The following is a 26,859-nucleotide window of genomic DNA, read 5'->3' as shown; positions in this document are numbered from 1 at the left end:
AGAGAGAGAGAGAGAGAGAGAGAGAGAGAGAGAGAGAGAGAGAAATAGTAAATAAGAGTAAAAAGTACCAGGTTTTGAACCCAAGGCCCTGGGCATGGAAAGTAAACACTCTGGCACTGATCTATACCCTTAACCTCTTGGGAGGCATTTTTATAAGTAGTAGATAACCTCCAAGGCAAATAAGCTGGCAATCAGACAGAATAAACCATAAAACCTCAAATCAGGCCAGCATCTCTGAAAAGGCTCCCCATAACTCTCTCTCCCTCACGCCTGCATTTGGCTTTAGCAGACTGACCTCCAGTCTGGTTTCCCAACATTCCACACACATTCACTCCTGAGTCCCTCTTCTGGTCTTGCTGTTCCTGCTGTCTGGAGCGCTCTCAGTCCCCTTAACACACATGATTCCAGCCTTTGCTTGAGGCCACTGCTTAAAGATGACTTTTGAAGTAACCTCCCTCTGCAAGTACTTTACTTGTTAAGTGGTCTTCTCAGCTGGGTTGAAACTTTGATCTGGGGACCAGTGCTTCAGTATCTTATTGCTGTTATTTGCCTGTGTTGATTTATACTTAAATATTTGCAAGTATGCTTTGTTATAGATAGTTACCAAAGCAAAGTTAATTTCTCCTGCTTTCATGTATGATTTTGTCATTGGTAGAGCTGTTTTCCATCCACTCATTGGTGCTAATCAGCCCCAAAGGGATAGTACTGAAAGCTCATGTCAGATCAGGGATCGCATCTGACACTGGAAAGTCGCCCCCTCACACTGCAAGGCCAACTTTCACACTGGGAGGCATCCTGCTCACTAGGAGGCCATCCTTCATACTAGGAGCCATCCTGTACACTAAGAGGCCATTCTTCACATTAGGAGGCCATCCTTCACACTAGGAGCCATCATGCACACTGGGAGGCCATCCTTCACACTAGGAGCCATCCTTCACACTAGGAGCCATCCTTCACACTAGGAACCCATCCTTCACACTAGGAGCCATCCTTCACACTAGGAGCCATCCTTCACACTAGGAGCCATCCTTCACACTAGGAGCCCATCCTTCACACTGGGAGCCATCCTTCACACTGGGAGCCATCCTTCACACTGGGAGCCATCCTTCACACTGGGAGCCATCCTTCACACTGGGAGCCATCCTTCACACCGGAAGGTTATTCCTAGCATTAGAAGGCTGTCCTTTGTACTTGAAGGTGTCCCTTCATAGTGGAAGGCCACCCCTCACACTGGGAGGTTGCCCTTCACAGGGGAGCTTGTCCTCAAGTAATCTGGCTATATAAGTTTGGCTCATACTTCCAGATGTTCCGTTTCCTACACTGTGCTGATGAATCTATATTTTCTGTCTTTCTTGGGGAATTGTTTTGTTTTTCCCTTTACTTTGTCTTTTATTTATTTTTTTTGAAACAGGGTTTCTCCATGTATCGCAAGCTGTCCTGGAACTCACTCTGTTAGACCAGGCTGGCCTTGAACTCACAGAGATCCGCCTGCCTACGTCCCTGAGTGCTGGGATTAAAGGCGTGCACCACCACTGCCTGGCTTGTTTTGTCTCTTTTTATTGAAACTATAAGTAATCCTTTTAAAAATGGGCTATTCCCCCCTGCTCTTGAAGCATAGTAAGAAACCTGCCATGAAGCCTGTATTGTGTACAGGGGTAAGAGCTATGGGCAGCACTTCTCACATTGTGATCCAGGGTAAGAGAGGACGAGAACTTACCTTTAACCTGGCCATTCATTCATTCATTCATTCATTCATTCATTCACTGTATGTTATTTGTTAGTCCCAACTCCTGAGAGTTGGTCATTTGGTGTGGGAAGTCCTTCTGTCTTTTACTTTTATTGGTTAATGAATAAAGCTGTTTTGGCCAGTGGTTTAGCAGAATAGGGCAAGGTGGGAATTCCAAGCAGATAGAGGAGGAGAGAGTTGGTGGAATGAGTGAGAAGCCGCGTAGCTGTCTGCAGGAGACAGACACTCCCCGGAGCCCACCAAAACTTTGCCAGTAGGCCCTGACCTCGTGGTGATATGCAGATTAATGGAGATGGGTTAGTTTAGGATATAACAGCTAGCTAGAAATAAGCTTAAGCTATTGGTCAAATAGTATTGCAGATAATATAGTTTCTGCGTGATTATTTTGAGTCTGGGCAGCCAGGAACTAATGAACAGCCTCCGTTAACAGGCATTGAATTGTAGGCCTGGGAATTGCTATCAAGACAATATCATGGTTGTATTGTCTAACTTTTGTTACCTTATTAAACTGCTTGCTTGTTATTTGTATGTAGGGGTTTTAGGTAGAAGACAGAGATAGAACAAAGCATACTTCTCATCTCAAAGTGAGTGGATGGTTCCCCTTAGAGGCCTGTCTTACATCTTCTTGCTCTTCACCAGAGTGACTTGGGCCTTAGGAAATATGTCCTGATAAGACATGAGCTCCAGTCTGATGTGAGGAGCACAGGTTAGCCACTTGAGTTCCTGTCTGATCTGAGGAGAACAGGTTAGCCACTTGAGCCTAGTCTGGTCTGAGGAGCATAGGTTAGCCACTGAGTTCCAGTCTGATATGCAGAGCCCAGTCTAGCCTGAGGAGCACAGATTAGGCAGTTACTTTTTGAGTTGCTCTTCAATGATGTGGGATTCCCCCTCTGTATTATTAGTTAATAACTGTACCATTAGTTAATAAAGAAACTGGCTTAGCTTGATAGGGTAGAACAGAGATAGGAGGGGAAAACTAAACTGAATGCTGGGAGAAAGGAGGCAGAGTCCAAGAGAAGCCATGGAGCTGCCGCCCGAGACAGGCATGCTGCAGCCTTGCTGATAGGCCATGAGCCTCATGGTAAAATATAATATAATGGAGATGGGTTAATTCTAGACATAAGAGTTAGCCAATAAGAAGCTAGAGCTAATGGGCCAAGCAGTAATTTAAATAATGTAGTTTCAGTGTGATTATTTTTGGAAGTCTGGGTAGTCAGGAAAACGAACGAGTGGCCTCTAACAACACTTCAATTTATCCATCCATCCATCCATCCATCCATCCATCCATCCATCCATCTATTGATCTATTTATTTATTTATGGCATGGATTTTGCTATGTTGCTTAGATTGGTGTTGATTCTGAACTCCTGGGCTCAAGCCACCTTTCTGCATCAGTCTCCTAGAGAGTGGGGACTACTTCATGCACCATCATGGCTTTCTTGACTTTTATGGATCTGTTTCCTCACTTTCTAAAATTTATATTCTTACTTATATTGTGTGTGCATCTTCTTCTGTGTATATGTTTGTTTGTTTGTATGTGCCTGTATGTGCACATCTTATCAAAGCCCGAGGTTTACTTTGAATGCTTTCCTCTATTCTACCTTATCATTTTTTATTTTTTCAATTTTTCAATTTGTTTGTTTTATTTTATGTGTGTGTGTGAGAGTGTTTTCCCTGCATGTATGCATGTGTAGTCTACGCATGCTGAGTTGGGGGTCAAGAGGGGTTGAATTCCTTGGAACTGTAGCTGTAGATGGCTGTGAGACATGGTACGGATGCTGGGGATCCCCCAGGTCTTCTGCAGCAACAAGAGCGCCTAGCTTTTAGCTGCCAGCCATCCCTTTAGCCCTTCTCACCTATATTTTTGAGGCAGTCTTTCACTGAGAGCTCATATTCTGGAGCCCATTGATTTGACTAAAATGACTGACCAGGAAGCTGATTGGGTCCTCCTGGCTCTGCATCCTCAGCATCGGGATTACTTTCCACTAAACTGAGGGCTTATTTTTTTTCCAAGGTGGGTGCTGGGATCTGAACTCAGGTCCTTATGTTTGTGCAGAAAGCACTTTACCCACTGAGCCTTCTCTGCAACCCCACGCCTTCCTCTTTGGGGACCCTTCTATTAACTATAGCCTGTAGTCTGCCCACTGTTGGATGTGAACAACCTGGTTGTTAATTGTCATTGATGGAAATTAGGGAATGGATGTGCTGCATAATAACCTTTGCCATGAGTGAATTTTAACTGAATATACATACGTAATACATATAGTACTTATATTTTATTTTATTTTATTTTATTTTTTTTTTGGTTTTTCGAGACAGGGTTTCTCTGTGGTTTTGGAGCCTGTCCTGGAACTAGCTCTTGTAGATCAGGCTGGTCTCGAACTCACAGAGATCCGCCTGCCTCTGCCTCCCGAGTGCTGGGATTAAAGGCGTGCGCCACCACCGCCCGGCAGTACTTATAATTTAAATAAACAATATACTCTTCATGTAGGGTTACTCCATGTTTTGAGACTGTCCTGACTGTACTGGAACCCACTATATGGACCAGCTTCAAAGTCAGAGATCTGCCTGCTTCTGCCTCCTGAGTGCTAGGAAGGGCGTGTGCTCTACACCTGGCACAGGATTACTTAAGAAGGGGTATCTTGAAGGACATGTGACGTAGTAATGCTCATCCATCACTAGCATTTTCAGAGTTCCCCTTTCTTTCTGTTCTCTGTTGACACAGGGTCCTACTGTATTGCTTAGGCTTGACATCAGCCTTTGACCTTAAGATCTAACAATGCTTTTTTTCCTTTGACAAATATAAAAGAGGCCCTGTCCCTAACAACATGCATATACCTGTTTACGACTCTGGAGGCAGGGACTGGGAGAATGGAGCCGATAAATGCAATAGCTGACCTTATTCAGAGCATCAGACAGTTTATACTTTATTTTATTTTATTTTATTTTATTTTTATTTTCGAGACAGGGTTTCTCTGAAGTTTTTGGTGCCTGTCCTGGAACTAGCTCTTGTAGACCAGGCTGGTCTCGAACTCACAGAGATCCGCCTGCCTCTGCCTCCCGAGTGCTGGGATTAAAGGCGTGCGCCACCACCGCCCGGCTCAGTTTATACTTTAAAGGTTAAGAAGAGTCATGTGAGTAATACATCCAATCACAAGGGCGATCTGCACATGGTGGGTGAGTCACTTGTGACTGAAACCTGTTTTTTCATAGACATAAACAACAGCCCGTTGTAATTAATAATAATCTGAAGCAAACTCACTCCCATCCGCTACAGAGTGGTATGAAAACACATTCTAAGAACAACTCTGTGTCTTAAAGAAGCAGTCACAAGATTCTTGTTTTCTTGCAGTTTTCTCACAAGTACTCAGACTTCTCCTCACGAGTCCCTCCTTAGACCATGTTTGGACACACATGCATTTAAACTTCTGGACCCAAGTGAGCCCCTTGCCTCAGCTTCTTGGGTATTTGGGATTATTGATGCACCCCATATACCCAGTCAATTAAAAACTTTCTTTAACATTTTTATTGGGTTCCTGTTTCTTTGAATTTACAGCATTTGTGTGGCTGTCTGACAGGGCAGGATGGGTTTGTAGGTCTCTAGTGACATTTATAAGGGTGTAGACATTTCTGGTGTCTATTACTGTGTAATTAATGAATGTTCTCGTTTCTTAGCTGAATTAATGGAAACATCTGTGTATTATTATGACATGTAACAGTGAATATTTTGTTAAATTGTGTAACCTTGCACACCTTTTTCAGGTCAAAGGACTGGATGCTGTTATTCTGGGCCTGCTCATTCTAGATGGTGAATCTGTCTACAGCCTGACCTCAAAGCCCATACTGCTGTTAATAGCACACATCATCCTAGTGAACGTCAGACATAAGTTAACAGCTCTCCAGGTAAGGCAAGGGAAGGCTCTGAGCATTCCACACAGGTCCCTTCTGTGCCTTTTAACATCAGACTGATGCTGTCTGTGTCTCAGTAGATTTTGTTTTCTGTATCTTCTTTTCTTGTGAGATTAATCTTGTATAAGATCAGTGTGTATGGAGATAAATCTTGTATAAGATCAGTGTGTATGGAGCCTCTTTAGTAGGAGAGAGAGAGTGTGCGTGTGCGTGTGTGTGTTTTCATTCTTTGAATTCTAAGTAAAGCTTCTAAAGTTCATTCATGGTCTGTTACAGATTTGAGCTAATGATAGCCAATAGCAGTGGGAATGGAAGGGATCTGAATTACTGGCTTCTGGTTTCTTTCTTCCCCCGAACCCCACCCCCACCCCAGACAGGGTTTCTCTGTAGGTTTGGAGCCTGTCCTGAAACTAGCTCATGTAGACCAGGCTGACCTCGAACTCAGATTCGCCTGAGTGCTGGGATTCAAGGTGTGTGCTACCACTGGCCGGCAGGCCTCTGGTTTCTTTGTGTTGAATGTAGTAGAGCTATCTGTTGTGTGGCTTCTTTGGGTCGTATACACCAGTGAGGAGGAGCAATCATGCCGAAATTTGGTAGGTAGTCGTATACACAGTGAGGAAAGCAATCATGCAGGAAGTTGGTAGGCACTAGGAATGTCACGCTGGAAGTCAAAGGCCTCAGGTTTAGGTGGAGGTTAGCTGTGGAGCGTGTAGTCTGCGTGGTGACTGCTTAGCTCTAATGTGTGGAAGTTTGAGAGCAGCTGCAGTCTGTCAACAGATGGGTTGCGTTGTGTTCCAATAAAGCATTATTTGTGACTGGGCATGGTGGTGTACACCTTTAATCTCAGCACTCAGGATGCAGAGGTAGAGACAGGTGGACCTCTGAGTTGGAGGCCAGCCTGGTCTACAGAGTGAGTTTCAGGACAGCAAGGGCTACACAGAGAAACCTTGTTTTGAAAAACCAAAAATCAAAAACAAGCAAATTCTTCTTTTTCCATGTATGGATATTTTGCCTGGCTTCATGCTGTACCACTTGAAGCTGCAGCACTCTAGAAGCTCCGTGTATTTATTATGTGCAGCTGAAAAGGAGGCGGGGCTGTTGCACACAGTTGAACAAGGAAACTGTTCAACTAATACTGGTAGGAGCAGTCTCTGTAGGGAAAGCAACCTTCAGGCTGTAAACGGGGGTATGGGTGGAGGTGTGGGAGCTGGGGGAAAGTTGCCATGGACATTTTCTGCACATTGTGTCAACATCCTCACACAGACTAGGGAAGCCATTTCCCTGAGCCTCACCTGGGGAAGGCTTGCCAATTTCCACAGGTCTAAGGCATTGGGGTTCCTGACATGGCTATGGCCTTGTCAAACAATACACATTCCCTCAGGATTCTACATGCTCCCTATGTGAGTGTGTACCACATGCATGTTGTACCTGCAGGGGCCAGAAGAGGGTGTCAGATCTGGAACTGGACTTACAGATGCCTCTTAGCTACCATATGGGTGCTGGGAATCGAACTCAGGTTCTCCAGAAGAGCAGCTAGTTCTCTTCTTAATTTTGGAGCCATCTCTCCAGCCCTTCCCCCACTTTTTAGTGGCATGATGAATATTTACAATACCCTCTCTTTTTATAGACTTTGTTTTTTTGAGACAGGGTTTCTCTGTGGCTTTGGAGCCTGTCCTGGAACTAGCTCTGTAGACCAGGCTGGTCTCGAACTCAAGACCTCACAGTGATCCGCCTGCCTCTGCCTCCCGAGTGCTGGGATTAAAGGCGTGCGCCACCACCGCCCGGCATAGACTTTGTTTTTAATTATGTGTTTATGTCTCTGTGTGGGTCATGCAGGTGAGTACACATGCCAGAGGAGGCCAGAGGTCTGAGTCCCTTTGCCGTATTTGTGGATCTGTATGTAATACACACTCTCCCCTCTTCCCAACCTGTCTGCTCAGTCTCTAGACGGGAATTAATAGCATGTACATGCTGAGTAAGTCTCAGCTTTGACATCAGGCCACAGTTCTCTCGTCTCTCCTCAGCTGTGTGATCTGAGGCCAGGTGTTCTCTCTAGCTGACAGTTGCCTAGCCTGGTGAGACTCTAGGATCAGTGCCCAGCACTGGGGGAAGAAAAGAGGAAACCTCAAACAGAATGAGTTCCTTTTTGACTGTTTTACTGAGCCTGCCACGGAGAAGGTTTTTGACTAGCGCATCTTCTCAGTCTGTGTTGACTGGTCAGTGCCTTAACAGGAGGTAAGGCTGTCGGTTTCCATTTTTCAGCACCTCAGTTTTTCTGCTGTGTACTTCTTAGCAAGTGAAACAGGCGTTTGCATTTCCCAGTAGAGCGGAAGGGAAAGCGCCTGATGGGCTCTGCACTTCTACCTGTCACAGACCCTCACTTCAGGGTTAAAATCATAGAACCCATCTTAACGAGCTCAGCGCCTTAGGTCATGTGTTTTCTTAACAGCTCAGTCCTTTTGACTGGAGGCAGCTGAATTCCCTTGTCTGGAAAGGGAAAGAGCAAGCTGCCAGGCCTGACTCATCGTCCTGATGGCAGATAAGGGAGAGAGTGAAGTGTAGACTGACTTCACTAGGCTCAGTGACTGGAAAGAGGAAAGTAAGGCAGCGCCTCAGAGAATTCCTCTAAAGTAAACTGATTTGAACTTCCTTCCTCTTAGATAATCCCGCTTTCCTTTTCTGGACTGAAAAGCAGCGTTAGTAGTGTAAAAGGATTTCACTGCAAAGTCAGAAATTCACGTGTGACTTCAATTATACTCGTTGCGTGTAGCTGATCGGAAGGGGACCCTTCCCCTTGTCTGTGGTATTAAGGATTGAATCTAGCGCCTGGGCCGTGCTGGACAAGTGCTCTTGCTGTTGATCCTCCAGCCCTCTCTCCAAGCTTTCATCCTTCTGTTTCAGTGTTCCAAGTTCAGACCTGCTACACCAGGTCTGGGAGAAAGGCACTCCTGAATCAAATGAGATATTACATTCAAGTAAAAAATGCTTTTGAGAATTCAGCATGATCTATTAGTAACTATTGCTGCTGAAAAATAAAAGTTAGTTTCTTACACAGTCATGTAATATAATTCAGGGTAGCAATTTTTTTTTTTTTTTTTTGAGATGAGATCGCAAGGTAGCTAAGGCTAACTACCTTAACTACCTGGTTGAGATTGTAATTCTCCTGCTTCTGCTTCCTGAGTGCTGAGCTTGTGGGTATGAACCATTTGCCTGCCTAACTTATTTTAGATGGCCCAGTATATACTCAGACTTTTTTTTTATTGGTATTTATTGAGCTCTACATTTTTCTCTGTTCCCCTCCCTATACTTAGACTTTTTAATAATCCTTTTAAAATATGTATTATGGCTTACACAGATACACTAATAGAGACATGAATACATAGAGAAGAATATCTATGTTAGTAATCTTTGTTATGGCCTTTTCTAGAGGAAGACAGGATTGAGACAGAAAAGAGAGACAGTGTGTGTGTGTGTGTGTGTGTGTGTGTGTGTGTGTGTGTGTGTGTGTGCGCGTGTGTGTGTGTGTGTGTGTAGGCCAGGGGTCAATTTAGATGTCTTCCTTCATTGCTCTACATTTAATTTTTGTTTTGTTTTTGCTTTTGAGACAGGGTCTCTTTATATAGCCTTGGCTGTCATGGAATCACCATGTAGATCAGGCTGGCCGTGAACTCTAGAGCTTCATTTGTCTCCACCCCACAGTGTTGAGGGTGCAGATGTGTACTGTTTATACCACCTTATTACAGCTTCTTGTTCTGTTTCTTCTTCTTTCCTGTTCGTCTGTCCATCTGTCCATCCGTCCATCCACCCGTCTATCTAATCTATCGTGTGTGTGTATGTGTGTGGGGGGGGTGTACCTGTGTGATTCATGGAGTCCAGAGGAGAATGTCACTTCTTCTTGTACTGCCTCATTCCCTCAAGATGGCTGCACTGACTCTGAAGCGCTGTCTCTGCTAGGCCCACTGGTGAGTTCCTGAAATACTCTCTGTCTGATCTCCAGTTCTGAGTCATAGTCAGGTGTGGTGTTTTTATGTGGGTGATGGTGATTTGAACTCTTGGTCCTTATGTCTGTGCAGCTATTGCTCTTACCTGCTGAGTCTTCTCCCTGGTTCTTGTCTCTCTTGATAAGGATGTATTGATAAACAAGAGGAAGCATGAGTGAATTAAAGGAAAACCTGATCTGTGCTCAGTTCATACCTCAGTTGAGTTGTTTTCCCTTGGGTTGTGAAGGGAATGGAGTGTCACAGCAGAGCAGGGAGCTTGGCGTAGGGAGGTGGTGTGTCTGAAGCGAAGTCAGAAAGTAGGAATGGAGACAGAGCAGCAGCTTTTGATCCTGGCGAGAGCATAGCATGCGTGATTAAGCTTATCTAGGAATGAGTCTCAAGAGTGTGAAAATAATCCAAGAACTAGTCTCACTTAGTGCAGTGTTTTTCCTAAGCGTCTCTTAATTTCAGCTTCGATGGTGCTTTTTTCTAGAGCTTGCCATGGTGGACTCTGAGATATGTGAATATTCACCAACAGTTGCTTGAGGAGCGTTCGCCTCAGCTTTTCGCTCTTGCTGAAAACTGTATTGATCAAGGTATGTAGCATATTTTTAAGATATTTATTTATTACTGTTGTACACATGTACAAATATTTATGCATGCGAAGGTCAGAGGACAACTTTGGAGTACACATTTTCTGTTTTGTTTTGAGATATGGTTTCTCTGTGTAGCTCTGACTGTCCTGGAAATTGCTTTGTAGACCAGGCGACCTCAAACTCACAGAGATCCTCTTGCCTTTGCTTCCTGAGCGCTGGGTTTAAGAGGCACACCACCACTGTCTGGCTTGGCATAGACACTTTCATTCCGCCTCTTGTGGAATCTGCGAGTCAAGCTCAGGTTGCCAGGCAGCCATGGTGAACACCTTTACTTGCTCAGCCGCTTTGCTGGTTGGTTGTTTTTGAGACAGGTTTTGCTGTGTAGACCTAGCTGGGCTAGAATTCACTGTGTAATCCTCGTCTGGCCCCAAACTCATAATCTTCCTGCTTCAGCCTGTGTTATAGATGCTGTCTGCTGTGCCCAGATTAGAAGACTTTTGTTTGATACAAATATGTACCCCATTCTAATTTCTTGTCTGAGATGTTTCATTTGAATCTATTCTTTGACTTATTTTTGTGGCTTCTTGTATGAAGTTGTTTCTTTTTCTTCTGGATGGGCTCACGAATTACTAGGTGTCTGAGTGCTGAATCCCTTCTTTTTGTTTTCTCCAGTATTGAAGACCAAGCCCAGGGCCTTGCACATGTAGGTGGTGCTTTGCTTCATAACAGCATCTCTTTCTCACCGTTTTTGTCTTTTGAATTTTCAAAAACAAGATCATGCCAGGTAGTGGTGGTGCATGCCTTTAATCTTAGCACTTGGGAGGCAGAGGCAGGTGGATCTCAGTGAGTTTGAGGCCAGCCTGGTCCACAGACAGTTCTGTATATCTTACTTTCATTGCTTCTTCTATGGCCAGCTGGTGTCCTGCCTGGCTTCTTGCCCTAGGCATGTCCCTCTTTCTCTCCTTCTTGTCTCGTTCTTTTCTCTTCTCTCTCCAGCTTAGATTTCTCTTATTTATTCTCTCTGCCTAACAGCTAGCTATTAGCTCTACAACTTTTTATTAGATCAATCAGGTGCCATAGGCAGGCAAAGTGAAACAAATGCAACACATTTTTTTTTATAATTAAACAAATGCAGCATAAACAAAAGTAACATACAAGACAGCTGTAGTAATATTCTGTATCATAAGCAAATGTAGCACATCTTTGCATAGTTAAAATAGTATTCCACAACATGGTCTTGGGTAATCAACATTTCTTACTTGATCTAATGGCTTGACATAGACATTGTAGCTATGTCTAAATTGTTCTGTAATATTTCAGAAGTTATTTTATTTAAAAGATATTTTATTTTGGGATCTGACCCAACCAGTTACAGCTGAGATACCATGTTCAATGTCCTGAGGAAGATATTATATTTGAAATATTGCCCTTGAAGGACCATTAAAAATTGGCAATAGTTTTTTCAGCTCTTGAGACATAAGCAAAGGGTTTTGTGAACAGCTAAGATTGTCTTACTCTTGTCCAGGAATGTTATGTTAGTGAAATAGAGCCTATTGTAGCAACAGCTTCAATTCGCTGGGGCTATCACATTTATGAAAGGAGTGGGTTAGAATTTTGAAAATCGAGTTCCTCAGCTCAGCATGGGGCATTCTTTGGGATGTTGTATTAAATGGAACCATAGTTTTGTAGAGACCATTTATGGGCCCACAACTGTTTTTGGCTCAGATACTGAAAATGCATTGCATGCAGGGCGTGAGGTGGAATATTGCAATTTGAAGATGAACTCATGAAGTCACTGCCTAAGAAGAAACAGGTGAAAATGTTTTGTGAGCAAGTTCTAGAGTGTCTTTTCCCAGCAGCTGCGTGACCCTAGGTTAGATTGTTCTCACAGCCAAAGACTGATGTATTCAGTGATTAAATTTTTTTTGATAATTTGGAATGAATGTTATTAAATATATATCATTTTAGTACAGCATTAAAAAATCTCATGGGAAAAGATTTTGGTTTTAGCTCATGTTTTATTTGTACTGGTTGACATTTTGTCCAGAAGGTCATGGATATGAATTTCCAGAGAACTTGCATAGTATTTAAATAATAAATGTCTGTCTATTGGATCATCTTGCTCCTCTTTTATTTAAGCCTGAGTCTTCCAGAGTTGAAATTTTTTTTTCACAGTTGTCTCCATGTATCTCTAACTGCTTCTTGAATCTTGTTAGTTCTTCCCCAAGGGTTTCATATTTTTCTTCCTTTCCGTTTCTGCACCAATTAGCCTTGTCTGAAATCTTTGTTTTGGAAAGACCCTGTAGAGATCATCTTGTGCGGCTAACTCATTGGAGAGAGTCAAGAACGCTGGCCTGGGCTTCCCAGCTTCAAGCCTCTCTCTGCTCCCACTGCTTTTCTCCAGGAAATTTCTGGTTCGTAGTTTGGTAACCAGTAATGCACAACTAATGTTTCTCTCTGCATGCCACACCAAGTCCAGCTCCGAGTTCTTAGCTATGTTAATTAATGTCTTTCTTATAACTCTGTGAGGTGGAGCTGAGGGTCATTGAGCAATGGGTATAATGTAAGTGGATTTAAAAAGAATTAAAGGTGGCGTCTTGTATTGTAGTTCAGATGGCCTCAAGCTTACTGTGTAGATCAGGCTGGCCCAGAACTCTGTGTGATCCTCTTGTTTCAGCCTTCTGAGTGCTGTATTTATGCTCAAAGCACCATGCCCTGCACTCAGGGCCTCTGCAGGCCAGCGTTCTATCTTAACTCCCGAGCTGTATCTCCAAACCTAAAAAAGACCTGTTTTAATGATTGTTGTGTTAGGTACTGTGGATACCTGTGAACTCAGCGAGTTAGGGTCTGAAATACTGGTGGGGCAACAAGGGCAATAAAGAGTAAAGAAAAACAGAAGCCAGAGGATGTGATTAGTTTGAACTTATGATGTTAGAAGTTTTATCCAGAAGTCGATAATAGGACGAAATCTTGAAGCTCAAGTAGGAATGTTAGGTGGCAGACTTAAATCAGGAGGGCAGTGTGTGTACCAAGGGCCACAGACTTGAAGCATTGTTGTGGGGTTGGCAGTGCCAGTATTTAGAATGGCTAGAGCAGAATGAAGGTGTCAGGTGAAGGGGTTGAGCAGGGAGGTGGGAGCTAGAATTTGGGAACATTGGGTTTCTGGCTTGTTAGGATTGCCTTCAGAAGGCCTTATTCAGACTAAGTGTATTTTTGAGCACTAGCTATGATAGGTTCCAAGTTACTGCTATTTAATGCTTTTTACTGTTACTGTTAGGTAACACTTTTTAAGTTTTCACTTACAGTCTTTGTCCCCTCTGGACACAGTTTCTCTTGTGTCACCCTGGCTGGTCTTGAAACCCTGAGTAGCTGGAACTATAGATATGCTCCTGACTTGCGAATCCCTTGACTGTTTACTTATAGTATTGTAATATGTGAATAGTTCATTCACCTAGTCCTCTGTTGATAGACATGAAGCCTTTGGACTCCTTCCCTTCTTTTACTGCCAAATTTTGATCATAGAAGGTAGACTTTAGTGATGGAGGCAGGACCTGATTTCCATAAGTAGCAAATCATCAAATTTGCACCTGTTACTTGTTCCGCCCTTTGGTGTCATCTGGAAATTTAGTTCCATCTTCTCAATCATATAAAATTTTGCTGCCAGGTAAAGTCAGGTCATCCCCCTTCCCCCCACAGTAAGTTGCAAAGTCCACTTGTTTTCAGAGTTTTTTGGAAGTGCTACAGCTAGATTTTAGAGTTATGGTAGAATCAGGTAAAGATTGTCTAGCGGGGTTAGAGATGTAGCTCAGTTGGTCGAGTGCTTGCCCAGCATCTGTCTAGTCCCCAGCACATCATAAGCCTGTAGTTCCAGCATTTGAGAGGTGGAGGAGGGAAGATTGGGAGTCGAAAGAGTTCAGGATCATTCTTAACTATACAAAGAGTTTGAACTCCAGGAGATTCTGTCTTTTTGTGTGTGGATGATGGGATAGACTTCATAGATAGCTGGTTTGCCATGGGTGCAGAAATGGGTACATTGGCAAACCATAAAGGCCCCGAGACCTGAGAGAGTGTGATTGGCCTGAGGGTCCAAAGGAAAGTCTTTGTGCTAAGCAGAAGAGGTCTGGTGGGCAGTGGAAGTCCAGCACTGTGCAGGACAGGACGGGGCAGCTTGGGAAGCTGTCTTCATCATAAGGTGAATCTATTCGCCATAGGTAAAATCACAAGTGGTGTGGGAAGTCTTTTTGTATATATGTTGTTTTTATTGGTTAATGATTAAAGAAGCTGTTTCTGCCAGTGGCTAGCTGAATAGATCTAGGCAGGGAAAACAAAACTGAATTCTGGGAGAAAGAAAGTGCAGTCAGAGAGAGAAGCCATGTAGCCCTGCCGGAGACAGATGCTGGAACTTTACCCTGTAAGCCACAGCCTTGTGGTGATACATACATTAATGGAGATGGGTTAATTTAAGATATGAATTAGCCAGAAATATGCTTAAGCTATTGGTCAAACAGTATTGCAAATAATATGGTTTCTGTGTGATTATTTCGGGACTGAGCTGCTGGGAACGAACTAACAGGCCTCCGCCAACACACAAGTGAGAGTCTTAAAGGTTTTGCCAATGGTAGGCCTGGTCAGTATGGTTGGTCATGCCTGCTAGCAGTTGTGTGATAGCAATGTGCTGGTTGTAGAAGTTATATAATATTTTGCTTCCATTGGTTTTGTATGTTCTCAGTGAGGTAGACTCTGGTTGACTTCTGATTAGGTCATGAGTTGTTGTGTGGGTCCTCATTTTGCAGTTAGGAATATTTCTTTTTTCTTTTAATTTTTTAAAAATATTCACTTATTCATATGTAAATGTTCGTACCATGCCATGTATGAAGGATTTATCTAATTATTCTTTTTAAAAAAGATTTATTTATTTAACATACATTGGGGTTTTGCTCATGTATGTCTATGTGAGGGTGTCAGATCCCCTGGAACTGAATTTACAGACAGTTATTTGCTGCCATGTGGGTGCTGAGAATTGAACCTGGGTTCCTTGGAAGAGCAGCCAGTGTTCTTACTCACTGAGCCATTGCTCCAGCTCCTATCTAATTATTTTTTACCAATAAAACCTCAGGACCACCTCTCTTATACTCTCTCTCTCTCTTTCTCTCTCTAGTTCCTCAATCCAAAAGGGCTGAGACCTCTCTAAGCCCTGCCCTATTACTTCCTGTGACTGTCTCTCTGTCCTCAGTCCTCCAAAACCTCAGTGGTAATTTTGGCCAGCTAGTAGCTAGCTCTGCCCTCTGATTCAAGACAAACTTTATTGATAGTCTTGGGAGCATCAAAATGTGACCAAAATAGCACACAACACATGCTATGTGGAGGCAGAGGACAACATGAGATAGTCAGTTGGGTCATCAGGTTGACGGTCAGGCTTGGTGGCAAGTGCCTTTACCCTGAGTCATCTCAGCTGGTCTGGATATATTTCAAATGTTCTTTCCTGTGTACTCTTTCTCAATCACATCTCAGTGCCGAGCAGAGCACATCTGTAGATGTTTCGTTGTGTTTCTTCATGCTTTCATGTGTGAGACTCGGCTTCTGTGAGAAGGGAATGGTACCTGCCTTTGGGAACACATCACTTCCCTACCTCTGCTCTTTACTCTGGGAAGTCTTCCACATTTTCAGGAACTTAACTACCATCACACCCTTTCCCCTTTGAATAGTTTTACTTATTTATTTCTCCCTTCCATCTTTTGCTTTGCACCAGTAGTTTTAAATAGTCCCATGCCTGAGCCCCCTTGAAAGCTGTTGCTGAAAGAAGCTGCCTCCCACTACCTAGGCCTGCAGTGGGGGTCATGGTCTCCCACCCTTTTCCTTTCCACTGGGGCAAGGACGACAGTGGTGACAATGACAGTGTTTTCTCTTTTTTCCTGTAGTGTGTGTGTATAGGGGAGTAAAACTCAAAAGTCAAATCGCTTAGCAGTTACTCCACTTGAACAAAGGTATCATGGTGATGAATTCCCTTTCCAGCCCTCCTCTGGAACCAGAGGTTAGACAGGGTTTGGGGCAGTGCCATTAGGCAGCCTTCCTGCTATCTTCTTGTCCGCATTGCTGGACCTGGGGAGGCAGCTGGCCCAGCTCCCCCCTCTTCATCGCTTAGATTATCTTTTGTGTTTCTGTGGCTCTGTAGTCTGGTCACGATCACACTCTGGCTTGCTTTTCACTTGTCTTCCTAGGGATTTATTGGAATCTGATTCTAAGTTTTGATGTCTGTCTCCCTTTCTGGAAAACTCTCAGTGGTTATCTCTTCACCTATTTTTGAGGCACTGTTTTCTCTTTCTTAATCTTCAGACATGTCATGTATCCTATGTGCGTCCTCACCAGACCTTAGTTTCTTTTGTTGTTGTTTCTCTTTGTTTTCCTAAGTTATATTCTGCAGAAGTTCTTTTGGATCTGGCTTCCATTTCTCTGCCCTGTCCATTTAATTTTGAAATTTAAAAAAATTCTACTCTTTTGATCAGTTCCTTGTTTTGCTTCTCTGGCTAATATTTTTTTGCATGTGTATGTGAGTGTGGTGTGTGTATATCTGCATGTTTGCATGTGCATGCACATGGAGACATCAGGTTGATGTTGTGTGTTTTGGGGTATCCCAGGTGCGCCCAGAACTCACTTATTTGGCATTTAGCTAGCCAGCTTGCTCCCGGAATGGCAGTTCCACTTTCCATATACTGGGATTTCAGGTTGCTTGGGACCACCCATGTCTGGCTCATTTCTGTAATTCCTTGTTTGTATTTTCTAACTTTTTGTTTCTTTCATTTCTTGAAGCCCATTAAACATTTCAAGTATGTGGTAATCGGTTTCACTCACTAATTGTGTTAGCGTCACCAGAGGTCTTAACAGTAATGGCTAGACACTCGGGAGTGATGGGAGAAGAAAGTTAAAGAAAAGAGAGCAGTCAGGATGATGTGGTCCAGCCTCTCCAGTTCTGGTTTGCATGAATGAAATGTCCCGATGCCCAAATGCTGTCCTGAGATACTTAACTCACTGGCTTTAGCTCACTCCGGAGAATCTCTCAGAAGGGCTGGCACTAAGTGAAGGATACACTGTTCTGGCTTTTCAGACCCACTTTAATTTCAGCTGCAGCAAGACAAAGGCAGATCTTGTTCCTTAGCTGTAAAGACTGTGACAGGCGCATCTCTAGCTGATGAAATAGCCTGGGTTCCTGTCGTGCCTCCTCTGTGCCTTGTCCTTCCACCTATGCCTGCTCATTTCTCCTATACGGTCAGGAGAAGCTTGGATTCCAGTCCTGGCTTTGCTGTGTAACAGCCGAGGTGACCAGTCGGTCAGTGAGGTGTCTGAGCTGTGTTTTGTTTTTCTTTGTGGTGCTGGGAACTGGACTTAGGGTCCCACTGCTAGAGAGGCACCCTGCCCAGGAGGTCTGTTGAGTGCTCCGTGTTGTACTGATTTAAGTGGAGATAGCATCCTCCTCAAAGGCAGCATTGTGAGAACTTATACACTCACTGAAAGTACCCAGTGCTAAGAGGAATAGCTGTTTAGTAAGTGTGATCTCTCTCTCAGCTTGAGAAACTCATCTCCAGTGGTAGGATGCTTGAAGCATACTTCCCACCCTTTCGTTTCATTCATTCTTATAGACTGCTTTGTCAAAAACTGACGAAGCCATTACTAAAAATAGCTTAAAGACCTTGTCAAGGATGTTGTAGAAGAGAATACTCTTCTGGGGTACCAGTTGGATGAACATCCTGCTATATGAGCAATCATAAACCCTGGAGTGTGTAACAGTATTATATTCTTTAGTATATATAATTATTTTTGATGATCATTTTATCTCAGATGCTTTGTTGTTAGATTATTATCCTTCCTTTATTTATTTTAAAATTTTAAAAAATTGCATTACATTAATTAATAGTTTGCATGTCTATATGTGTGTGTATGTGTGTGTGTATGTGTGTGTGTGATGTATGTGCAGGAGCCTATTTGATATTCATTTTCACATACATACATGTTTCTTAAGGAAGAAAGTCTATATTTTCTATGAAATGAAAATCATTTCCCTCAACCACTCTCCCTTTCTCCAGATTTTTCATGGTGTTGAATGTACAGGTTTGGTTTGGCACTTTGTTTTTTTTTTTCTCCTTCCCAGAACTTTTTATTTTGTTAGAAATAAATATTTTTGCATCGAATAGAAATGTGATATTAAGTAGAAATATTAGTAGTTCGCATCAAGCGGAGATTTGTACTTCTTTTGCCAGTGGCTTCTACAAAACAGTTTTTACATGGTTTGGCACTTTGTATCAGCATCTTATGTTTCTGTGTTTCTGGCCATGTTTTATAGGATGGTTAAGACAGGCACTGGGAGGATCAGTGCTGTGAACGGCATCTCCTAGGACTGAGTGTGTGGCTGCAGAAGGCAATATAAAGTCTTAGCTGCGTTTTTGGAGCGTATAAGTGCTTAGAGAATGCTGGCTGTTAGCTGCTGTTGTATTTGTGTTCTTTTATGTGTTTAATGTTCTTCAAAATTTTAACTTAAACTATGTATACTTTAATATTTTGGGACTCTGTTTTACTCATCTTAATTTTTAATGTTTCATGTTTTGTCTCACAGTGATGAAACTAGAGAATTTATTTGAAGGTAATTCAGGTCGACTTTTAGCTATTCAGTTCCATCTGGAAAGTGCATATGTATTTTTATATTATTATGAATATAAAGAAGCAAAAGACCGATTCAGTACTGCTAAAGACATGAGCAAGTTACAGGTTAATCTGACAGGTAAGACTTTACTTTTCATGGGTAATTGAATGTATGTATGTATGCTAGTATGAATTGAATGTGTGTATGTTGGCAGTTTATAGTGCATTTTGGCTTTTGATTTTTTTTATTCTTTTTTTGTCCTTTTGGTTGTGAGGCATAGCCTTTATTGGCTGAGCCATCTCTCCATTCTTCTTGATTATTATTATTTTTATGTAGATTTTATGTAGATTCCAGGTTTTCTCTATGTTGCCCAGGCAGGCCTTGAACTCCTGATACTGTTGTCTTAGTCTCTTTAGTGTTGGGATTTGGGATGCTCTATCATACTTAGTCTAGTATTTAATTTTTTAGAGCCTACCTATTTTTTTTTATTTGACAATACATTTAAAAGATTTTATTTAAAGTTTATATTTCAAACAAATTTGGAGTTACATTTTCGTCATAGAGTCCATTTCTTGTTCTAAACTAGTTAAATATTTGGTAGTAATAACAGCCAGGTAGTACATAAATGGACCTTGGATCATTTGGTTCTGGATAAACCTCCAGAGAGCTCTCCTGACTCCCTAGTTTGATCCCGCCCCATGCGTTGCCCATTCTTTTTAAAACCTCCTGTTGTCTCTGTCCTGCTTTGTTGGATTGCATGTTGTGTTTCCGAGGGGCATTTCTTAGGTGTATCTTCAGTGCGTTACAGAAGTTCTCCTAAATCTGCTGTTGTCTCTTCTGAGTGCCATGTGCTGCTCCCTCCCTCATCTGTACAGTATAGTTTCCCTTCAGTGTGAATGAACTAATGAGGCCAGGCATCACCAGTTTAGGGGGCCGGGCTGAGCATCCCAGGCTGTGACACCTGCCTGTGCATTCAGTGCTGACACTTTTATCCCATGCTAGGCCTGGGTCATTTCCTAGATCTTTTCTCAGCCCCAGTACTCTGTGCTTCTTCTTGAGTCAATGCTAATTGATAAAATATTCTAGCTGTACTGTGAGTCAAATATGGCTTTATGGAATCTTAGCCTTCATTTATTACATTGTTTGTGTGAGAAAAGTTATTTGATATCTGGTTTATAGTTTTTGGAACAATGCCGTGAATAACTTGGAGTCTTGTCTGTATTTGAAAATGTAGTTACATGTAATAAACTTTTGAGGTTCATTTCAGAGAATTTTTTTCAAATATTTTTGTTTTGGGAGGCTTTTGGAGGATTATTTAAATATTAATGACACAGCGCTTTGTATATTCAGCTTTAACTGGTGGTGTATTTAATAGCTGTTACAGTTTTTTATTTTTTTTCCCCAAAGTTGAGGTAAAGAACTTAAAAATAGAAGTGTGTTCCCACATAAAAAGAAATGAGACCCAGATTATGATTTTTTTCCACTCAGCTGTAGAGTTTCTACAAAAAAGTAAACTGTTGAGCCACTTAGGTAGCCATCTTGACGTGCGTGTTCCCAGGGTTGACAGGCACTCATGACTGGAGTCATGGCAGTGTGGGAAGCTCATTTCTCAGGCTGGCCTTCGCCATCGCACATTTTCCAGAGTGGATGTGGACGCCTTGCTTCTCTGCAGTGTTGTCTGAAAATGTGCATACTGTCTCCGAGACATAAGGAAAAGCTGTTTGTGTCACGTGAAGCCAGGGTCGTAGAAGCTTAGGCCCTGGTTAAATATAGGCTTTAGAGCAGGGGATCCTGAGCATGTGAGGACAAGTGTTCAGCCTCTGTCTTCCCATGTGTATTATTCACATATACATTCTGTTTGTATGTATGTATGTATGCATGCATGCATGTATGCATGCATGTATGTATGTATGCATGCATGCATGTATGTATGTATGCATATATGTATGCATATGTGAATTCTAGCCACAGTACTGAAGTTATTTATTCAGAAGAGACTAAAAAATGAGCCAAAGTAGGGATTGAGAATCTAGTGTCCAATCCTGGGTTTGAGCCTTGGCACCATAGTTCCTTGGCTTCAGGAAGTCATTGACCATCAGTGTGTGGATGGAGAAAACCTTTAGCACTCTGAAAATATTAGTCATTGCCATGTACTATAAATCCGACTGCCAGATCCACATGGAGGATTGTATTTTAATTTTTAGGAGCATTGGGAAAAAGGACACGATTCCAGGAAAATTATGTGGCACAGCTGATTTTAGACGTCAGGAGAGAAGAGGACGCCCCTTCTAGTCATGAGTTCAGCCCAACACCCACCCCCCAGGAATACCTTACCAAGGTAGGTTGATCTGAATTGTGCAGTTGAACAGCATAGTCAGTAGGTGACTCTTATAGAAGCTCTGAGTGGATGAGAACCCTTGTAAGTTCATTGCCCCTGTTTTCAGGTAAAAATTATCGGTATCTTTCTCTTAAAATTTTCGGTTACACAGAGGCCATGCTGCACCCAGTCACACAGAGGCCACGCTGCACCCACAGTCACGGCTGCCACTCTGCGCCCACAGTCACATGGCTGCCACGCTGCGCCCACAGTCACTTGGCTGCCACGCTGTGCCCACAGTCACAAAGAGGCCACGCTGAGCCCACAGTCACACAGCACAACTCCCTTACAGTGGAGCAGTTATGAGTTAGCAGTGCCGCCGCATTTCCCCTTGGCATATAGAAGAAACAAAGAGGCTATATCTGGTTATTTTGATTTTTGCCTTTTTTTTTTTTTTTTTTTTTTGGATTTTCGAGACAGGGTTTCTCTGTAGCTTTGGAGCCTGTCCTGGAACTAGCTCTGTAGACCAGGCTGGTCTCGAACTCACAGAGATCCGCCTGCCTCTGCCTCCCGAGTGCTGGGATTAAAGGTGTGCGCCACCATCGCCCGGCCTTGATTTTTGCCTTTTGAAGCAGTCTCTAGCTGTATAGACAAGGTTGGCTTTTAGTTCCTGCTCTCCCAAGAGGCTTGAGTCCTGGAACCCTAAGTAGGAGTGTTGAGGGTGTAGAGACATACAGACATACATACAGTAAAGCTGGGTTCAGACGGGTGTCTGCTACCTCTGTGACCTGGAACTGCAGCATGTTTATTAGGTAGAGCACGGGCCTGGGAGGTGCTTAGCTAGTCTGTGTAGGAAGTCTCTGTCTGAACCTCCAGGAGCAGGAGGGGCAGTTGCTAATCCCTGCACACACTCATCAGTTGTGCAGTAACCTTTCACGTGGACTCCCGAGGAGAGCTTTGACATTCCTTCTAGACCTGGCCGTATTGCCAGTTTCCTGCAGGTCTGAGGCCTCAGCACGTCTACAGCCATGTCAACAATACTCAGGGCTGCCTCTGCTCCCTATACTAGGATTGTAGGTATGAGCCACCGTACCTAGCTCTTATTAGTCCCTTTACTTTTTTCTTCTGTGAATATTTAACATTCAGAGACTTGACAATTCTCTGGCTTCTTCTAAATATGTAAACCAGCAAGCAGAAGTCCTTTTCTTTCATTTTACAATCTGCCTTCTACTCTGTCATTATTGGGTTGGTTGGTGCTCCAGTATGCTTTTTGACATGTCTAATGAGTTCTTTTTTTGTGGCTTGAATTTAAGATTCTTGAATGCTTGACTCCCTAGGCCTGTGCAACTGCTTCCATGGGGACCACAAACATGTTTTCGTTTTCCAGAGATTCCCATACCTACAGTTTTATATGCTAATTAAATTTTTTAAAGACTTATTTTTATTTTATGTGTATAGTGTTTTGTCTGCACGTATATCTGTGCACCACATGTGTATAGTGATCAGAGGGAATTAGATCCCTTGGAACTGGAGTTATAGCTTGTTGTGAGCTGCCATGTGGGTGTTGGGAATTGAACCTGGTTCCTTTGAAAGAGCAGCCCGTGCTCTTCACTGTTGACTCATCTCTCCAGCTCCACATCTACCGTTTTTCATTGTCCTTTTATTGATTTTAATGTCTTTAGCGCCTCTGCTTCAGAACGTGTTGTTTTAGAACCTATAAGTAAATTTACCTTAAGTAGACTGAATACCAAATTTCTATTATGTTCTGAGAGTAATGCCAAGGGGAGAGACTAGGGCTGAGGGACAAGGAGGCGCCATCATTCAGTTTGGTCTGGGGAGAACCTCTCTAAGAATGCAGGTGGGTTCCAAGTTCACTGTTTGCTTTTGTGGTAACTATAGTAAGGGACAGCTGTTGGTTCTAGAAGAATGAATAGAGGAGAGAGGTTGCAGGACCCGGCCTTACTTCCACAAAAGTGTGGAGCTGTGGCCGAGCCAGTGCATGTGCTGCTGTGATTAGCACTAGTCAGTGAATGCATAATAAGTGCATACATCCTTAATTTCCTCCTCCCTCTTCTTGGTCCTCTTCAAGCCCCTCATTAAGCTTTAGGTTGCCCATCGCAGTTTGGTCTTTAGGCAAACAGTATCTTTGAAAAGAGACTTAATTTGGAAATCTAAGCACACAAAAGTTAATGTGTGTTTGAGTTTAAAGTTGAGTACATTATATTATTCTAGACACCAGATGTTCCTTAGTGTCTAAGGTTATCATTATATTCCTGTGTGTGTGTGTGTGTGTGTGTGTGTGTGTGTGTGAGTGCATGTGCACATGTGTGTGCATGTGCTTACCTCCCTGCCTGCCTGTCAGGGTGTATGTGCATGGGAATGTGGGTGCCTGTGGAGGCCAGAAGTATAAGATCTCCTGGAGCTGGAGTGACAGAAGGTTGTGAATCTCCTGATATGGCTTCTAGGACACAAATTTTGGTGTTATAGAAGTTGCTTATGTCCTCTTAACTGTTGAGCCATTTCTCCATCCCTGGCTTTTCTTTTACTGGTAATTTTGCTTTTTGAGACAGGGTGTCAGTTTGTAATCTTGGAGCGAGCACTATATAGACAGATATCTCTGATGTTAGATTCAGAGGTATCTGCTCTGCCTCCATAGTCTAGCGCTGGGCGTGCACTGCCATGCCCAGCACACAAGCCACTTCTCAGATATGTGGTTCTCAGTGGATCCTTTGGATCTGTAGTTTGGCCTTCATCTTCTCAATGTTTCCAAGAGCAGATTTTGTTTTAACCACATACTTTATTTAATTAATTGATTAATTAATTTACACTTCCTAACTGCGGTTTTCCCTTCCTATTCTCCTCCCATTCCTGCCCCTCCCAACTTCTCTCTGCCCCCACCCCATCCACTACTTCTCCATTTCAGTTCAAAAAGAAGCAAGCCTCCCATGGATATCAACAAAGCGTGGCATATCAAATTTTGGTAGGACTAAGCACCTCCTCTTGTATTCAGGCTGGGCAAGGTGATCCAGTGTGAGGAATAGGCTCCTAAGAGCCAGCCAAAGCATCAGGGACATTCCTTAAGAGCCGATAGTTTTAATTAGATAGTTTTATATATTTGCTTTTTTTTTTTGTCTTAATGAGGGGCTTTCTTCCTATCTCAAAATTGCCAAGATTTTCTCTGATAATTTACTTTTTACTTTTCTTTCTTTCTTTCTTTCTTTCTTTCTTTCTTTCTTTCTTTCTATCTTTCTTCTTATTCCTTTCTTTTCTCTGTTTCTTTCTTTTTTTTTTTTTTCCTTTTTGAGACAGGGTTTCTCTCTGTAGCCCTGGCTGTTCTGGAATTTTCTCCGTAGACCAGGCTGGCCTCAAACTCAGGGTCTGACCTGCCTTTGGCTCTCCAGTGCTGGGATTAAAGGTATGCACTAGCACCACCACCTGGCAATGATTTTATTTAGAACTCTTTTTAGTAGTATTTTCTACTTTAAGATCTATTGTTTATTATTATTATAAGGATGAGCAGGAAAATGTATGGGGATTCTGTCAGCAGAGGTGCTTTTGGGGTCAATAGTAATGGCTGTGTCATTTCCACTGAATTCCCGAGGTGTACGTAGCAAACCTTTTCACATGTCATGTTCCCCAGTGTGTATTCACAAGAATCACTTTGTTGACCATATTCAGACACTATGTAATCTTTATAGAGTAAAAGGCTGTGTTAAACTGATGTGGTGCTGCATTCCTTCATAATCTCAGCACTCAGGAGGCTGAGGCAGCAGATACCTGCGAGTTTTAAGGCTAGCTTGGTCTACCTAGTAAGTTTGGGCAAGCCAGGCTTACATGGAGAGACCCTGCCTTAAAAACAAACAACACACACAACTAAACAAAGAAATAAGAACCCTTCACAGTAAATCAAAATAAAAGTAATGTACCCCAGCCTCCCTCCAAAAACCCATACATCAGTGTCATCTCCTTTAGTGGTATGTTGCATGAATGAACGAAATGTAACTTTTGGTCTAAATAGTTTCTCCTGTGTTCTACCAGAATCTTGAGCTCAACGATGATACTGTTCTGAATGAAATAAAGTTAGCAGACAGTGAGCAGTTTCAGATGCCTGACCTGTGTGCTGAAGAGCTTGCTGTCATCCTTGGAGTCTGGTATGTTAATGGCCGACTTGGCTGAGTTGTCTTCATCAGAACCTCCGTGTACAGTCGGAATCTTATGCTGCTTATGAAGGTGGAGAATTCTCAGGCAGCGAATTAGCGGTCAGAGGTTCAGAGTGTGTTGAGTTTGTAGATTGTTCTTCTCTTTCCTGTATAAGCAAATGTCTTTGTTATCCTCAGCTGGTGCAGAGCTCTGAGAACATGTGAAGCAGAGGTGAGAATGACTGTGAGAGCATGGGGAGGCTGGGGTTCCGTGGGTGCTTTTCACTGCCTCTCTAGGTTATCCCCGTTTTCGGGGTTTTCACTGAACCTGCTGCTCTCCTTATTCACTGCCCAGTGAGCCCTGGGGATCCTGTCTCTGTCCCCTTGGACTAGGGTTGCAAGATGCACATGAACACACATGGCTTTTATATGGGTGCTGGTTGTCTGAACTCCTTATGCTTGCATTCACACTTCTCCACCTGAGAGTGACTGTTGCCTCTAAGGCTACGTATACTTGGAGGTAGATTTATTTTTAATAGATAGACCCTTATGCTCTTCAGTGGAATAGTTTTGTCTTTTCTTTCTTTCTTTCCTTCTTTCTTTCTTCTTAAATTATGACTGGGTTATTCTTGTAGTTGGTTCTTGTTCTTTCTTATTTTGAAACGAGCCCCTGACATTTCTCCCCATCTGTGTTCATTATCCACTTCACAGTTGGAAGTTTTGCAGAAGAAATGGACATTGATCATTTTGTGTGAGGTTCTTACCCTGCCTTACGGCTTCTAATGCTCTTGTTCACTCAAAGAACATAGTGTCTTAGGATGGGAAGGACTTGAGGGGTTAATTGGGTTATCTTGTTGGTTCATACATAATTACTTTGTGCTAAAAATTAGAACTATCAGAGAGGGGAGAAAATATGTGTGTTGTGTGTTTTAAATTATTTCATAGTTCTTTCCCCATTTATTTTGTTTCGTTGTCACCAACAATAAAAACAGGTGCAGGCCAGGTACATAGCACATTCCTCAGAGCTCAGGGCCAGCTTAGATTCTAGGCCATCTAGAGCTATATATTGAGACCTGTATTTAAGAAAAAAAAAAAAAGGTTGGGGGCTGGAGAGATGGTTCAGTGCTTCAGAGCACTTGCTGCCTTTTTGGAGCACCTAAGTTCAGTTCTGAGCTCCACACCAGATGGCTTACACTGTCTGCAGCTCACGGACCTGATGCTTCTGTCTCCTTAGGCACATGTACTCATATGCACATAGTGAAATGATGAAAAGATACATAGTTAATTAAAATAATAAAAATGAATCTTAAGTAGGTTCAGTTAAAGTTATTACATAAACATTTTGATGCTTATAAAAATTTTAAATAATATTGAAAATTAAAGGAAGTATTACTATTTTATATAGGATTATGTTTTCATTCTTTTTAAATGTAGAAGGAGCTGCGGGCTTCATTCCGCCCCCGCCCGGCTCCTGGCTACCGGCTAGCCTTATACCCAAAATAACAACACACAAACTGTATTCTTTTTTTTTTATAATTT

The 26,859-nt window shown here is 42.7% G+C and overlaps 1 protein-coding gene across 2 annotated transcripts in view; it reads left to right on the top strand.

Annotated features, from left to right (window-relative positions):
• Positions 1 to 26,859, top strand: part of Ttc27 (tetratricopeptide repeat domain 27) — a 131,087-nt gene that overhangs the window by 6,115 nt on the left and 98,113 nt on the right. The window contains exons 4-9 of one of the 2 annotated variants that reach the window (XM_026789696.1): positions 5,510 to 5,650; positions 10,130 to 10,232; positions 18,838 to 19,002; positions 21,069 to 21,202; positions 24,105 to 24,161; positions 25,220 to 25,332. In XM_026789696.1, the coding sequence (XP_026645497.1) occupies positions 5,510 to 5,650; positions 10,130 to 10,232; positions 18,838 to 19,002; positions 21,069 to 21,202; positions 24,105 to 24,161; positions 25,220 to 25,332 (713 nt within the window). The remainder of the gene's footprint in view (positions 1 to 5,509; positions 5,651 to 10,129; positions 10,233 to 18,837; positions 19,003 to 21,068; positions 21,203 to 24,104; positions 24,162 to 25,219; positions 25,333 to 26,859) is intronic. The other variant, XM_005367932.2, reaches the window with a different exon arrangement.

Source organism: Microtus ochrogaster, unplaced genomic scaffold (assembly GCF_000317375.1).
Source record: "Microtus ochrogaster isolate Prairie Vole_2 unplaced genomic scaffold, MicOch1.0 UNK26, whole genome shotgun sequence".
In the NCBI taxonomy this organism is placed as follows: domain Eukaryota; kingdom Metazoa; phylum Chordata; class Mammalia; order Rodentia; family Cricetidae; genus Microtus; species Microtus ochrogaster.
Note: the sequence above shows the minus strand (reverse complement) of the source record. Positions and strands in the feature narration are given on the sequence as shown.